Raw genomic sequence first — 16,518 nt, 5'->3', positions numbered from 1 at the left:
CTTTTACCACTTCGGGTGTTGAGCTGAATCACAATAAATAACGTAACTTTGAAACCCGAGGCCAGTTACCCCTGCACAAAGTATTCCAAAAGGGCTCCATGGACCCCCCATTTATTCTTCTATACTTCTAAGAAGCACGTGGGGGCAAGAGGGGAGAATAGGAGTGCTAGAACATTCCCCTCTTAATCACTTTTTTAAAAAAAATTAAAATCTTTACTGAACATATTTTCACAATTAAACATTTCCACTCATCACTGCATGTTTGTACCAGTGTTCACTCACATTGGCATATTTCTAATTGTGTAGGTTACCAGTAAAATATTGTTACAATTATTCCTACATTCATTTTAAGACATATATTCCCTCTTACTCATTTCTACAGATACAAGGATTGATAAGGAAGAATAGAATGGAATAGAATAGAATAGAATAGAATGGAATGGAATGGAATAGAATAGAATAATGGAAGGAATAGAATGGAATGGAAAGAATACAATACAATACAATACAATACAATACAATACAATACAATACAATACAATACAATATAATATAATAATATAATATGTGTGGTTAGACACACAAGGAATTTGTCTTGGTGCAAATGCTCTCAGTGTACATAAAAGAAAAGATACATTCGTCAAGAGTCAGGAATCATAAGGAGATCAAAATAGGATTCTATAAATCCTATTGTAGATTCACATTCACCGCAAGTGCGGTGCATCATTGATCTTGCTTCTAATATCTACTTTTCATTCCCTAGAATAAAAATCTGTTTCTGCTTTCACAAATATATTAAATGAACTGCAATTTCCCCCACATAATGTAAACAGAATGTTGATGTACAGGTAGTCCTTGACTTACAACAGTTCATTTAGTGTTACAACAGCATTGAAGTGACTTATGACCGGGTTTCACACTTATGACCATTGCAGCATCCCCATGGCCACATGATCAAAATCCAGGCACTTGACAATTGACTCATGTTTATGACAACTGAAGTGTCCTGGAATCACTGCGATCCCCTTTTGCAACCTTCTGACAAGGAGCAAATGGGGATGCCAGATTCACTTAACAACCATGTTACTAACTTAACGACTGCAGTGATTCACTTAATTACTGTGGCAAGAAAAGTCGTATAAATGGGGCAAAATTCATTTAACTGTCTCGCTCAACAACCTAAACTTTGGGCTCAATTGTGGTTGTAAGCGGAGGATTACCTGCATTAGTTTATTATTGGTCTCCAAAGTTGAATATAAAGTGCAAATTAAATGTTAAGGGAGGGGAAGAACATCTAAATGTAACCCATATGATCCTTCAGGCAAGGGGGGAAACCAGTTTTTACTAGACCAAAGTATAATCAAAAGAATAAAGCCAGTAGGACGTTCCAGAAACAATTTTTTTGTACTTTATTTTACTTTTGCATATCATCCATTATTCAGAATACCAAAATATCACCGTTATCACTCTCTTTTTTAAAAAAAATACAGTTTGATGGGCAGGCACTTTAATGACCTCTGTCATCCTAATGCAATAGGAAATCTTAACATGAGTTTTCTATAACGAAGCTGCAAAATACTGCTTGTGGTTATAGTTCTGTATTCAGCTTGCCTTTCCCTGCAGTATCTGTGAATGATTAGGGCAGAGCAAAGGTGTAAGACAGTTCAGAGTGTATTTCTGAGACAAAGGAAGCTTTCCAGAAGTATCAATCAAAAGTCAAGTTTCCTTCCAGCAAATCAAATTCTGGTTCTGAAAATGTAGTGTTCCACTTTTATTATATTTGCAAAACTCCATCATTATTCTAGAATTCTTTGAAATTGCTTAAAGTTCTATTCCTTTTGAAATGCTCCTTTTAAAAAGATTTTTTTACTGTTTTAAACATTCATTTCTGAAGAAGACCTAGTGGATGCATTCTATTTCAAATATGAATATATGCCATATGGTCTTTGTCCTCCCTCAATTTACACAACGCTGTAGGACAATCCAGTATATTATTCGTTATTTAAAATTTCAATGAACATTAACTTATTCAATACTGTGCAAAAAAAAAATAACTACCTGTTCAGCTGCCTCTCTTTTAGCATTGTAAGTATCCAAATGTTCTTGAAGCTCCAAAACACTGAATTTCAACGTTTCTAGTAAACCATAGGACATTAACTGTAATACAAAAAGAATGTTTAAAAACCTTATTGATTATATGTGAAATATAATATGTACTTATTTACATTTTTAAACATTTGCTATAACCTGACATCATCTACTAATATTAATGAAGTAACTCCAAAGATTAAGGAAGTTGCCGGAATTGTTTATATACTACAAATTCTCTCCCTTATTAATATAAAATCCATAGTTCTGCCAGAAATAATTATTCTAGATGGCATATGAAAGTACAGAAGTATACATCTAAAAAAAGAACTGTCTAGATGAGATGCATCCCTTTGCCAGGTACTGTTACTAAATAATTATCTATTAAATGATGGATTAAAATATTTGTGCACCAAATATAAAAAATTCAATTCCTGTAATAATAATAATGCAAGATACTGAACTTGTATGGAAGCAAATACATAAAAATACATAAAATGTTGATGTATTTTTTCCCCCCTTGCAGACAATAACTGAAAGTTTGCAGATGCCATATAAACAAGCTGATAGCACAGCATGGGCTTGTTTGGAGTGCTAATGAGATGAGTAGCTTGGCAATGCAATGCCTGAACTGGAAATATTGCTCTATCATTTATTTGTGAGTATTTCATTTCCCAAATGCAACTTCAGATGTGTATCTGCTTTATGAAGGACAAACCTATCATTACCCTGAAGGTTACTGGAGAGTAAATTGATCTAATGCCAACCATCACATGACAAGAATCAAGACCCAGAACTAATGAATAAGTACAAGCCAGCTACTACATTCCCCCCACCGCTCTGAATTAAGGTGCTTATGCAAAGAATACCAAGTACTTTTGAATGTTTATTTTCTGGATCCATGTTCTTGGTATCATGGGGCAATGATTTTTGTCAGAAGTAGTATTCAGCAGGTTCTGACCAGTTCTGGAGAACCAGTAGCGGAAATTTTGAGTAGTTCGGAGAACCAACAAAGACCACCTCTGACTGGCCCCGCCCCCATCTATTCTCTGCCTCCCATTGAGTCCCAGCTGATTGGCTGGATCTTCTTTGGTTGCCCTGCACAGGAGAACGGAGCTGGAAAGCAGGTTAGTGGGGTGGGGAGGGAATGGGGATTTTACAGTATCCTTCCCCTGCCACGCCCACCACGCCCCATCCACCAAGCCATGACCACAGAACCCGTAGTAAATTTTTTTGAATCCCACCACTGAATTTTTGTCAAGAAGACAAGTCTGCTGATTCTCTTGACTTCCAAAATCACGTGTTTACAATAGAAAAGAATATATGTAGCGCAGGGTTGATCTGTGGAGTCCTTGATGCTCTCTCTAAGTTTGGTTGTTGGCTTGGAGACATTTCATCACCCAGCTAGGTAACATCAGCAGTGCCAGTGAATTGCTCTGTTTATATATAATAGTTTGCTCTGCCAGGGTTGGAAGGGTGTGGTTTTCTCCTTGGTATTTCCTTGATTACGGTATTGTTTTCAGCTTGTTTGTCTGGTATAAATCCCTCTCTTAAAAGCAGAGGGATTTTAATTCAAAAGAACTGAAATTAAGTACAGTGGTCCTTCAGTACTCATCATTAATTCGTTCCAAGCAATGTGATGAACACTAAAAATGAGCATCAAACAAAACACATGACCCTTCCTGGCATGGACGACTTCCTGTCCACTCAACAACATTTTGCAATGTCAAAATGCACTGAGTACAAAATCTGATGCGTTTTGAAGCAGTTTGGTATTGAGGTACTACTGTAGATATTCAGATGATTGTGAAATGAAAAATCACAATTGTCTTAATCTATCAAAGGAACACTAAATATAATAAGCAAAGAGTAATACATTCAGTTTGTAGAAATCAACTGTAGTCTTCCACTTGTGTCCATCCATTCAGCAATTGTTGAAAGTTACAGTGGTGCTGAAAATAATAATAATGGATGTACGACTGGTCCTCAAAGCTCCAGCTGTTGCAGCATCTCCACAGAACATGATCGCTATTTGCAATCATCTCTGCCTATTTCTCACAAGTAGTCATTGGGGAAGCCGGCAGGAAAGCTTGTAGATCACCTTTGGTAAGTTGGTCCCGTTTGCTTTTTCTACTACCGACAGAATCCCCCACCTGCACATCTGCCGGCCCTCTCAAGGCCTTCGGTGGCCTCCCCCTGCCTCTTCCTGCTTAGTGACCTGTGTGGTCTGGGGTTAGGATGGCAACCTGGACTGCCATCGCTAAGTGACGCTGTCAGGTGATGTCACACTTTACTACTGCATCACTTAGCAATGGAAATCCCAGTCCCAATTGCTGTTGTAGCTTGAGGGCGTTTTTATTTGATCATTTCCTTCCTTTTCAAAGTTCACAGGAAACTTTGCAGCCCAAATTGCATCTTACTTTGGCAAGAGTAATATTAACAGGCTTGGGAGAGCTCTAAATCTTGCAAAAGTTTCTACTGGGAGGGAGGAGAAACCTCTGAAGCATGCAAGAGATGGAAGGGACCTATTGAGTGGAATCCATAGAGGGATATTCTGCACAACAACTTTTTTATTGCAATTCTACTTGTGACAATGTTCATAGTTCTGGATAAAAAAAAATGTGTAGCTTTTGGAGCTCTAAGCTACTTGTGATGATATGGCTGAGAAAAACAAAACATGAAAATCTCAGAAGCAAAAGCAATTTTAATACTTCATTTACATTGCAAAAAAATATAAATGAAACACGTTTAATACTATCAACTCAAAAAATTATTTAAAAAAAATTATTAGAACAGATATAATTTTGGATACTAGAGAGGAAATTTGACCTGTGATCTGGAGAAAACAAAATATTTTTAGGGAGCTTACATATCCTATCTCCATTTTAAACTCTTTGTAGTGCAACTAATGATGTTTTTTGTTGTGGCCCGCCGGCAGCTGGCGGAGCTGGCAGCAGAGCTGGACAGAAATGAGGAGGTTGGGGAGGAACCTGGGCCAGTCCTGGAGGCCGAGGAAGGCTCAGATGAGGGCTCTGCGTCAGACGCAGAGATGGGGCCAGTGCAGGCTGGAAGTCATCAGCTGCCTTTGGGCTCGTACAGCAGTTGAGGTGGGGAAGCTTCTGGAACTGTTTCCCAGCCTGCGCATGCGCAGAGTGCCAAAAGGAAGGCACAATTAAGAACTCAGGGTCGATGTGAGAGCAAGGCCACAGGTGGACGATTAGGATTAAAAGAGGAGCAAAAGGGGAGGGGGATCTTGTAGGAAACAACTTGCTCGTTCTTTTGTCCGTTCGTTCCACCCTCGTGAAGATTTGTCTGTATAACCCAGCCCTTCCCTGTCAGCACTGAGTGTGGCATTTTACTGGGCAGCGTTCCAAGATTGATAAAGGTCTGAGCGAATTAGTATACCTTTGCAAGACTGTTTGCCAAGCCGTTGGCTGACTGTGAATGAAATAAATTCACATTAATGTAATAAAAGAGGTTTCTGCTGGGACTCAGAATTGACTTAGTGATTTTTGGGGAGGTCTAGGACAGAACATTTATATATATATATAAAGAACTTTTGTAGCTTACTAATAAGAGTCACTAAATAGAAAAGTTGGCATGTAGACATAGATGTAAGATATTACCGTTTCAGCATCCACAAAAACAGTTGGGCATTCTGAGTACGTCGTCATAACTTCCAATGAACTTTTAAATTTTGTTCCAATTCGCTGCAGATTCTCACCCAGGAAACTGACAGATTCGTGTGTTATGGCTCCAAATCTCCTCTGAATCACCTAAATACAATAAAATGATGTTTTCATAGAGTTTACTTATTTTATTGTAGATTATTTAATATTTATTTTGGCTTGGCAGCAAGTACTTTTTTTTTTTTGCTTTGGAAGAAACATTTAAAAGAAATGAAAATTAGAATTGCACAAAATTTGCTCCCCTCTCACAAAAAATATTATTGGGCAGCAGGCTGCCCTATTCTATCATGACTGATGCTTTATACCCAAGACTAAATTTTCCTCTTCCATGTAGCTTTATGACATGAGAGGGAGAAGGGCAAGGTTGGGTGAACAATGGGATGCAAAATTACATGGAGATCCTTTCTAAGAAATCTACAGAATCTTGTAGTGACAGATATTGACAAGTCAATATCTAGCCTATGATTTTAGCATCATTCTAGCCTACGATTTTAGAAATGGATACTATTCTAATGAACAGAAGAGTGGAGGAGAAAGGTTTCCTATTGCAATCTCCACAATGTGTGTATGTGTGTGTACACACCTCATGTTTCCCCAAAAATAAGACCCCGGTCTTATTTCTTTTGATCTCCGAAATAAGTGCTAGGCCTTGTTTTCAGGGAGGTCACATTTCCCATGTACCAGTATGAAGTGGGGGGCGCGGGGTGAGCGGCCCCTCATGCCAGCTTCACAAAGGGTTGCAGCAGGCCATCCCACCATCCATGAAACAGCTGCTTTGCAGGTGCCACTCAGGCTGCCGCCCCCAGCAAGCATGGCCGCTTTTGCAGCCGATTGCGGCTGTAAAAGCAGGAGGCCAAGCGACATGTCCCATGCCCCATTTACACACACACACACACACACACAATAAAATAAGGACTTTTTTCTGAGCACTACCATTTCAACCATACCTGTTAGATAGTTAAGAACTAACAATGTGGATGAAGAGGCATACCTGAAACAACCTAGAGAACACATGAAATGTATAGACAGCAGAAGATCCATCTGTGTCTGTCAGCAGCTGATTAACATGGCAGCGCCAAGCCTCCTCTTCATCATCATAGGCCTGTGGTTGAAAAGCTGCCAATATGGCAGAGAGAAAAGGGGAGGGTGGCGGGGAGCTTTGTACTTCTGGAAAGCCATCTTGTTCTTCATCTTGGCTGCAAATCAAACAAGAGGATGATCATGGCAAATGAACTTTAGTTCAAAACTTGGCTCTGATTACTTCTCTCTTCACCCTGTAGAGGTGATACAGGTAGTCCTTGACTTACAACAGTTCATTTACTGACCGATCAAAGTTACAACGGCACTGAAAAAAAGTGACTTATGACCATTTTTCAGCCTTACAACCGTGGTAGCATTCCCATGGTCATGTGATTTTACATTCAGAAGCTTGGCAGCTGACTCATACTTATGCCCGTTGTAGCTTCTTGGGGTCACAGGTTCCCCTTTTGCAACCTTCTGACAAGCAAAGTCAATGGGAAATCCAGATTCACTTAACAACCATGTCACTAATTTAACAACTACAGTGATTCGCTTAAGCAATATGGCAAGGAAAGTCGTAAAATGGAGCAAAACTCATTGAACACATTTCTCACTTAACAACACAAATTTTGGGCCCAATTGTGGTTGTAAGCTGAGGACTACCTGTATTATCTTTTTAAGTCAGTAGTAATAAGTAATACACACACTTTACTGAGAGAACATGGCTGCATCAATACATCAACATTTCAGCACAATTTGAGAATTATTGAAGTAGATGGATGCATCCATGATGATTTATTCAACAAGCCAGGACTAAAACTCTGAGATTAGTTTAATCTGTGACCCCTCTCTGGTATAATGGTTTGTAAACTGGAGGTAATTACCCCAATGGATAAATTGGGCATATCCTGAGAGTAATGGAGCAAGGAATTTGGGATTGCTTGCCTATTAACTGAAGATCTGGTTTGGGGCTCTGCAACTGCTGAAAACCAGTGTGTTTTTTTGGAGGCGGGTAGCATTGACAATATTTAAAACTGGGAAAAGGGGGAATTGTGTCAAACAAGTTCATTATTGCTGTACTAGCATGTTCGTGGCTTCAAACGGTAAATGTTAAAAAGGCTAAAAACGCAACTTTCTGTTGGATAAAACATTTCACCTGGATAAGCCAGAGAAGTCAGCTTCTTCTTCTTCACATCGTTCATCCAGCTCCTTCAATGCAAGAGTAACATCCTCTTCAAAGATGGATTCAGTGTAACTCTCAGTGGTCGGATGCTCTTGAATTTCAGGAGCTTCTTCCAGTTCTAAGGGTTCTTGAAGGACTAAGGACTCAAATTGTTCTTGCAGTGCAATTGATCCAGCATCTTCACTAGCGGTACTTTGTTCATCTTTCACTGATGAACTGCTATCCTGGAGGAGAAGGAACAATTTTTATATTTTATTTTGAAAAAAAATATGTATAAGTATTTGAAAAGATTTGTGCATATGTTATTCTCTAATTTGAAAAAGTATAAACAATGTTATTTTGTTTGGAAGAGTATCATTTAATGTCTATGGAGTTTCTCAGTCATCCAGGACGCTCCCAAAGTTGTTTTTTTCAAGAGGGAACTGGATTTTCTGATTTTTCTTTGAAGATGTTTCGCTTTTCATCCAAGAAGCTTCTTCATCTCTTTTGGATGAGAAGTTTTGCCTCTTGAAAAAGAACCTTTGGGAGTGTCATTTAATGTTTTACAATTTCAGGTTAAAAAGTCCTTCCTTGTTCAATGTTTTAATTTCTTTAATAATAATGTTATTAAACATTACAATTAAGGAGATAAAACTAATATGAATTAAAAAATAAAATAAAAAAATAGAAACCAAATTTATGTAACAAATTTTGAAATGATTACCAGAGATAACTTATCTATTTTCCGTATCCCTTTTAAAATTAACACATCGGCTGGTTCCATTTGTATATCCAGCATAGCATTTCTGCATATTATTTTAGCAGCCTGTCATTTTAAAATCTACTTTGAAATCAAAATTTTAGTTTTGAAAAAAAAATTCCTTTGTCAAAATTATTCAGTTCAAACACTGAACTCTTACATCTATTCAGAATTAAGATCAACCGAATTCAGCAAGATGAATTTTTGATGAAAGAATAAAAAGAGCTAGAGCTTAAGATGACTAACTGTATGTATAATTATTACCTAATCAAATTGGAGTGCTGTGAGGTAAAAAACACTAACAACTCTAAACCAAAACAGAACATAACTTGCCAGTGATTCAACAATGGTATGGAAGAATATAAAAACAGCACTTTCTAGATTTTGATTTTGAGATGGATGTTATGGGTGAGGAGGCACATTGAAATATGTCTCCCCTCCTAACTAGCCTTCTGGAAAATGCTGAAGATTCCCTGTTTGACCAGATATTGGAGTCAGACGTTAGTAAGGCCCAGGTGATGTATTGCTATTTCTTTTTTCTTTGCTTTTATGTTATGTTTTTAATAGTTACTGTATTTATATTATTTGAAGTTTAAATTCTGTGTGCTTTTGAGAGTGGAGTGGCTTTATAAATAAAATAAAATTAATCCTCCTATTGCTGTCAGTGGAAGTGAATTTGTTTATAATAGATACTACAGGTCTGTATTTTCCTTTAATAAACCTTCTGCAGGTTTCCAAAGCTTTAGTTTCACAATCTTGAACAAAGCACCTGCAGAGGATTACAGAGAAGAAAATCCAATATTTGATTTCTCCTGCAAAAACAAGAGCCTGTGGCATGCTCCAGGAAATTAAAGATTGCTGACTTTATCTCTTTCTCTCTCTCATTCATATCTCTCTCTCTACACACACACACACACCATCATCATCATCATCTCATTGTTATTCAGTAAATGGAGGAAAACGAACTGTCTGGAGCATTAACTTTTGTGTTGAAAATTGTCTTGAGGTTTAATGTTGTTTCTTTAAATGGTTTCTGAATAGTAATTGGTTGAATGCAAAGGCAACATAATAATCCTAAAGAATTATTGCGTCTTTTGGCATCATACAAGATTACATTTCCCTGCTAGCTCTTAGTCATCATAGGCAATAGTAAGGGACGACAGCAATTGAAATCCAATATCTGGAGATCTGGAGATTCCCCTCTTTGGTTCAATGAAGTATGTTTAGTGATTACATAAAGATCACAAAAAAGAACCTGTAGCTATGAGTTATGTGCCTTAATGCACGTACATAAAATGTAACAAAATGCAGGCCAAATTGTATGGAATGCATTTATATACATTTAGAATAGATTCAGAATGATTTTTATATTACATGTTGCAGCAGACATAAGTCAGGAAGGGTTCACATGTTGTTTTGGAATTTTTCAAAATTCCCATTTTTAAACTGCAAAATTCTATCCTAAATCTTAACAAGGGTAAGAGTTCTCTTGACTAGGGATTCAGACTACAGTCCCATGGCCATTCCTATATCCCTATATGGATATGATCAGCACTTCCTATTTCAGGAAGTGTTGATCATATATCCATATTTCAAAAAGAATGTCTTCGAATGACCTACATACACTTAGTCCATCTCAAAATGAGACAATTGTATAGCCATGGTACTTATTTTAGACTTCAAAGGTACTAGAGCAGAAGCCTCCAAACTTGGCAACTTTAAGACGATGCTGGCTGGAGAATTCTGAAGTTGAAGTCCACAAGCCTTAAAGTTGCCAAGTTGAAGTCCACAAGTCTTAGGGAGAGTTGAAGTCCACAAGTCTTAAAAGTTGCCAAGTTTGGGGACCCCTGTACTAGACAAAAGGCCTATGAATGCTTAAGAGCTGAAAGCCTTCATTACAAACACCCAGACACACGCACACATACACTTAAAAAAATGTAAAGTGGGGATCACTGCTGAATATCTGGTGGAAATGGTAAATACATACGTAACATACTCACTGATTTTTTTTTTAATCAGCTGGGAATCTTGCTCATTCCATGTATGTATTTCCATTTTTAAAATCATGCCACTAGGACACAGAGGGCTTGGTCAAGAGCACTGAGTTGACCAGCTGCTAACAAAGCTGGCCTGAGGTTCAAACCCCAATCAAAGCACCAATCACAAAGAGGCAAAGCAAGCATTAGAGGCAGAGGGAAGATCATAGAAAAGGAAGCATCACAGGAAGAAAATGGACCCAGAAAACCACCCTACTTATCCAATTGTTCTTCTGCACCCCACCAGTTCATTTAAAAGAACTTCAAAACTTTCTTAACCTGTGCTGTGAACATTTTTAGTCTACCAACCAAAAAAAATATATCATCTCCAGTAAACAAATTTTCAGCCACAACAACAGGTTAAAAATACTGAAGTTATAATTACATAATCAGCACGATAAAAATCCTTACAGACAGAACGCAAAGCTTTCATACAGTGCTAGAAAGAGGACAGGTCAGCCATGCTTGAGCCCACATTTCTCCCCACCTCAGGCAGCGTGTTGTTAGCATTATCTAGAGAGGCAACCTCCAAACTTGGAGTCTCAGCTCTGATTTGAAGCACCTCTTCCATCCCAACACTGCTAGTGGAATCTTGAGATTGCAGCAACAAGTTGATGTGATCTGGTATGGCATCATCGACAGCCGATTCACTGTTTAGCTAGAGACAAAAATGCATCCATTCATGTTTTACAAAATAAAGTCAACATGGGTTCATACATAAATGTAAAGCGAAATGCAGACATGAGGCTACTCTTTCTATTTGTTAGACTGTATCCTGAGTCTACCTACCATGCTTAAAAATATTAAGAACACAAATTCTCATAAGGGCAAAGACAGTACAATAAATAATCTTGATGAAAAAGATGCATCGGCTAAGTTTTAGCACAACGAGATTTACTCAACATATGTCAAGAAGATGCCTTTGCTGTCCCAAATGTTGAATTAATTATATGTTAATTAACTATTCTTTTTTCACTGCAGAATCTCAGATTCCAAAAATGCAAAAACTTTGATATTATCAGTACATTATTTTACACCAGAATAATTTCTAAATACTTTAAATGTATTTGTTACATTTGCCCATTAGAAACAGCCAACTAGTTCTCTTTTTTAATTTAGTTTACCTAATCCTAACCCTCATCAAACTTTAAAATAAATCAGAAATTTAAATTACTAATCAAATTAAAAATTATTGTATTCTACTTAAACCTTTAAACTCTTTATTTCTTAGAGTTTGGGTAGATGTAAATTTTCTATGGTATGATTTGTCCAGTTACATAAATGACAGAAGTTAACTTCGAAATACCAACATCTTTCAAAGACGCATCGGCACATTAGCTTTATACTACCTCAAGAGCCTCCTTATTTCTGCTCTATTGATAAAAGTTATCCCAAATCCCATATCTTATTTTATTAGAAGAAAGCATTTAGGACAAGCGTCCTTCACCCAACATTTCATTGGGTAACCCCTATTCCAAATCCGGAAACAGACCATCTATTGTGTCCCAAACTCACAAGCTACCCACCCTTCCTGCAAATGAGAACCCAAAAGGCAGCCTTGAAGGTTAAATCCAAGGACTGCTATTCTGGTGCCAAAACAATCTGTGTTTTACCATTTGGGAGTGTGTTAGTATCTGACTTGCGCTCAAGCCTTCTTCTTCTGAGGACTCATCAGTATCTTCTTGGTTGGTCAGGTTCAAGCTGGGGGTGCTACCTGAATACTGATACTCTTGGAGAGATGGCGTGTCCCCTTTCTCAATACTGTCCAGTGAACGCCTACGGACGCCCCAGTTAAAGTTGTCCATGCTCTCTCCCTGTAATGAGAAGGAAGTTTATTCCAAAGTGTTTAAGCCACCCGGAGTGCTGAAATGAACACAGCAAAACAAAGCCACACAAACGCTGAATTCACTGAGAGCAGAGTTTCAATCAGCCCTTCGAGAGTTCACTGCATATTTAAAGTTTATTAACATGGCTTTCCCTTTAAAGCGTTTAAATACATGGCAAGGTAATTTTTTTCTCTCAGTATTTTCTTTCCCAGATTCATCTTCAGAACTAAATGGGCTTAAAAAGGGTCTACAACCACATATCCTTTGCAGTTACCAAGATTATCTGACTTTCAAGCACAGACAGACAAATACACTACAGATGACAACAGATGAAACAAGCCACTGCACCAGGCTGCAACTTACCTGCAGCTCCTGGTTCGCAAAAAGAAAAACACACATAATTAGAACGAGGACAAACACTTAAAGATACCTTTTAATGGAGGCTACTTTATAATATTGCATAAGCTTGCTGGCAGTAGAAGACTGATTCAAGCTCTGGAAATACTTTTTTTTTGTCAAGCCCCCTATTATTTAATTGGTTTTAGAAAAATTGGTGCAAAAACATTATGAGACAAACACTTAAAACAGATGGCTATGGCACATTTTTCAGTGTTAACATGTATTAAAACTAATTTTGAGAACGACTTGGAAGTAACTGCAGTGAAAATTCAAAATGGACTTTATCTACATTGATTTGATTAAATGTACAATATGCAAATTTTATTCAGTGCAAGAAAGCATAAGCCATTTGAGCTAATTTCAGTTTTGATAAGCATGTTTGGCTGTTACAGTTTTCATTCCTCTTCCCAGGTGCTTAGAATTTAAATTCACTATTGATTCATTATAGGTATTTTATGGTCACAAAAGCAATCCTGTTCGTTTGCACTAACTCAAAGTCACCCAGAATGAGATCACTGGCTAGGGAGGGGAGAGGGTCTTAAGCGTGGTTCCACCATTTTCAGAACATCTACAACATCCCACTGCATTTGTCCTGCTCTTTTCTGAGCCAATGAAGCATAAAGGAAATGCTTCGGAGAAGCATTAAGCAGTTGGAAGTGTTGTGATGGTTCTGAGATCAAGATGTTGAATGGGTTACAGTTCTTGGCAGTCATTTGGATTGCTGGAGAGAGGAGAGAAGAGAACCTATTTCTTGGTAGAAAGAAAAACTTGGGAATTGCTAAAATTCCTCATCTACAGGAGGTTGGTTTCCAGAGGTATAAAAGATCTATCTGAATACCCCTTCCACCTCCATAGGGATGGTGTCCTTTGAAGGACTGTCCAGCTTTCCCCAATATCTACCCTTGGATATTTCTATGCACTGCAACGGTATATTATAAATGACATTTATTACATTTTACTATTTAAAAACAGAGAAAAATGCAGATAAAGATGATAAATGCACCATGAACCCAGACACAATATGAATGGCTGAAAATCAAATCAATTTCAACATACTCATGTCAATATACACTGTGCAGTATTAATTGAGGTTTTGATGATACCCGTAGACTGTACTTCAAGTTTGGTATAGTTTCATTTGGCTTTCTACAGTTGTATTCTCATTTAAATATAGATATACTCTTTAATTCACCATTAAGCAGGAAATTTGCAAAATGTCAGATACTGTTCATATTTCTACATATCAGACTAGATCAAAGTAAAAAGCAAAGGGAGTAAGTAGCTAGGATGAACGAAAGAGCTCATGGTGTGCCAAACAGCACAATATAAAATTATAGATCCAATGTTGTTGTTTTTTCTAAGCAGGAAGTGCAAGAGATGGCATGCCTGGATTTTTGTTAGTGCTTTGATTAAGTACAAGCTTACAGCAAAAGAAAAGGACAAAATCTCAAAGTTGTTACTTTTTCCTGAAGAATGGGCTTGAATGAAGCTACTGTTTTACACGGTCTTACCTCTGCATCTTCCAACTCAACATCTAAAAAGTCAAAATCCTTAAAAACTCCAAACTGTTGTTCACTTGTGTTATCTTCTACAACCACTTCTTCTTCTTGAATTACTTCCTCTGTTGCTGAAATAAGACTCGTTTGCTGGTCCCCAACTTCTAAGTCTTCATTAGAAGAAAAGATAACCTACAGTGTCATCAGTAACAGAGGTAATAAGCATGAGTAAAATTGGGAGTACCAATATAGATGTTTACAGATGTTGCATCTTAGATGACAGGAGCTGATGGAATTATATTTAAATGCCATTAATCACTAACAAGACATTCTGCTACAATGTAAAAGCTTTCGAGTTCTTAAACTCTCATGACAGTGATATAATAACTCACCAACTCTAGTATAAAATTTTGTTTAATTGATGGACACATGCTTCTTTCAGAAATTTAAAATTACTCACAGAAGGGTTCTTGGGGATTCCTGATTCTGGACCACAAAGAGATAATACATTCATTAGTTTCTCCCTTGTTCGTCGCTGGAAAAGAAATCAAAATACTTATAAATATTTAAACGATGCTTGCTTTCTTTTGCTACGAAGAGATGTTTTCTGCATTTTAAGATTTATCCAATGGATCACCTGAGATAACTGTGGCCTCTTCCAGCTCACAGGCACCAAAGCATTCGAATTTGATCCAGAGGAAGTTGAAGATGTACTTCTTGTAACAGCGATGACTTTAGCTTTGCCATTCCTACCTGTGGCACTGTGCTGATCACCGTATTTGTTCCCAATAATTGGGGTCTATAAAACGAAGACAAAGTAGTGTTTCAGGTCAACATGTTGCCCAATTTCACAAAGGTCTCTAAAACAAGAGTTTGTTTACCATGCTGTGTGTACGGTGTGCAACAACCAGCAAGGCCCCTATAACATGCAAAGCCACAAGCTATGATCTATAAATCATCATATAGTGGCTTATATGATTGATTATTATGGTAACCGCAGTAGTGGAGGAACATTTTTTTTTGTCTGTTCTAGGGTAAGAACATTCTTCTTGCCAGGAGCGCTTCCTTCCTTTCACCAATCTTCTCATTTTATCAGGCAGAAATAGAATTTTTTTTTTTGGGGGGGGTCAGCCAACTGATGGGGCAAGCTGTATAAAGCGATGTTGGGGTCGGGGGAAGGTAAATCAGCTGCTGTCAGTCCTTCATGGGTAGCTAGAAAAAGACACTAGAAATACTATAATTTATCTTTTATTGATAAAGGCGACGATAACAGAATTTTGAAAACCTGAGTATTTGTTCATCTCTGCCTTTTATACCTAATTTTATTCTTGGTATAAAATGAAGGGAACAAGCTTTTCCTCTGATCCCACTCGTCCTTTGGCTGAAATCATCATTCAAGCAGCGTTCTGAAATACTGAATAATTATATTATTGTACTTTCTTCCATCCAAATGCAGGCAATTTAAAAGACTTCTGGATGGGATGTTTTATTTTGGGCTCAGAACAATCCGTTTTTCCTCATATGTGCACATCCCTAATTTCAACTTAAAATTTGAGCGTCTGACCTTTTGGCTAATCGGGGCTGCACTGAAAACCGTGTGTTACTAGCTGACCAGGGTCACATGCAGCCTGTGGGGGTACAGGTTGGACATGCCTGTCCTTGGAAGAAAATTAAGCATGCAAAATCTTAAACCTTACTTAAAATCTCTTTACCTCTGATATGTCAAAATGAAAATCTAAAGTCTTTCCAGGCAGTTCTTTGGAAACATTGTTAAAAATTTTTGTAAATGAAATTTCAGGTGAGCTTGTATCACCACCATAAGATTTTGGAATATCATTTGGTACAACGAGACTGGCTGAACGCGATACCACCAATTTCAAAATATTAAGCGCTTCCTTCCAGTAGGGACTCTATTAATAAAGACAGGAAAAAAAGACATGTATAGTTCCATTAATCAGAATAATAAGTCAAAAATACAAAAGCCTACAATATCTGAAGTATTAATATAAAGCTGTTACATTTCTATGAACAAGTCAACAAAT

At 37.5% G+C, this 16,518-nt stretch overlaps 1 protein-coding gene across 9 annotated transcripts in view; it reads right to left on the bottom strand.

The window, feature by feature from the left end:
* FRYL (FRY like transcription coactivator) overlaps positions 1–16,518 on the bottom strand; it is a 149,982-nt gene that overhangs the window by 15,518 nt on the left and 117,946 nt on the right. For 6 of the 9 annotated variants that reach the window (XM_087963578.1, XM_087963579.1, XM_087963573.1 and 3 more), the window contains 10 exons: positions 16,189–16,386; positions 15,114–15,275; positions 14,937–15,011; positions 14,492–14,668; positions 12,369–12,569; positions 11,243–11,413; positions 7,954–8,204; positions 6,769–6,973; positions 5,715–5,864; positions 2,059–2,157 (listed from right to left, as the gene is read on the bottom strand). In XM_087963578.1, the coding sequence (XP_087819704.1) occupies positions 2,059–2,157; positions 5,715–5,864; positions 6,769–6,973; positions 7,954–8,204; positions 11,243–11,413; positions 12,369–12,569; positions 14,492–14,668; positions 14,937–15,011; positions 15,114–15,275; positions 16,189–16,386 (1,689 nt within the window). Of the gene's footprint in view, positions 1–2,058; positions 2,158–5,714; positions 5,865–6,768; positions 6,974–7,953; positions 8,205–10,719; positions 11,414–12,368; positions 12,570–14,491; positions 14,669–14,936; positions 15,012–15,113; positions 15,276–16,188; positions 16,387–16,518 lie in introns of all 9 variants that reach the window. The other 3 variants (XR_015749286.1, XM_087963575.1, XM_087963577.1) reach the window with 3 other exon arrangements.

Source organism: Notechis scutatus, chromosome 4 (assembly GCF_049901735.1).
Source record: "Notechis scutatus isolate UNSWTSFEM ecotype Mainland chromosome 4, rNotScu1.2, whole genome shotgun sequence".
Taxonomy (NCBI): Eukaryota; Metazoa; Chordata; class Lepidosauria; order Squamata; family Elapidae; genus Notechis; species Notechis scutatus.
The sequence above is the reverse complement of the archived record's forward strand: the minus strand, read 5'-3'. Positions and strand labels throughout refer to the sequence as shown.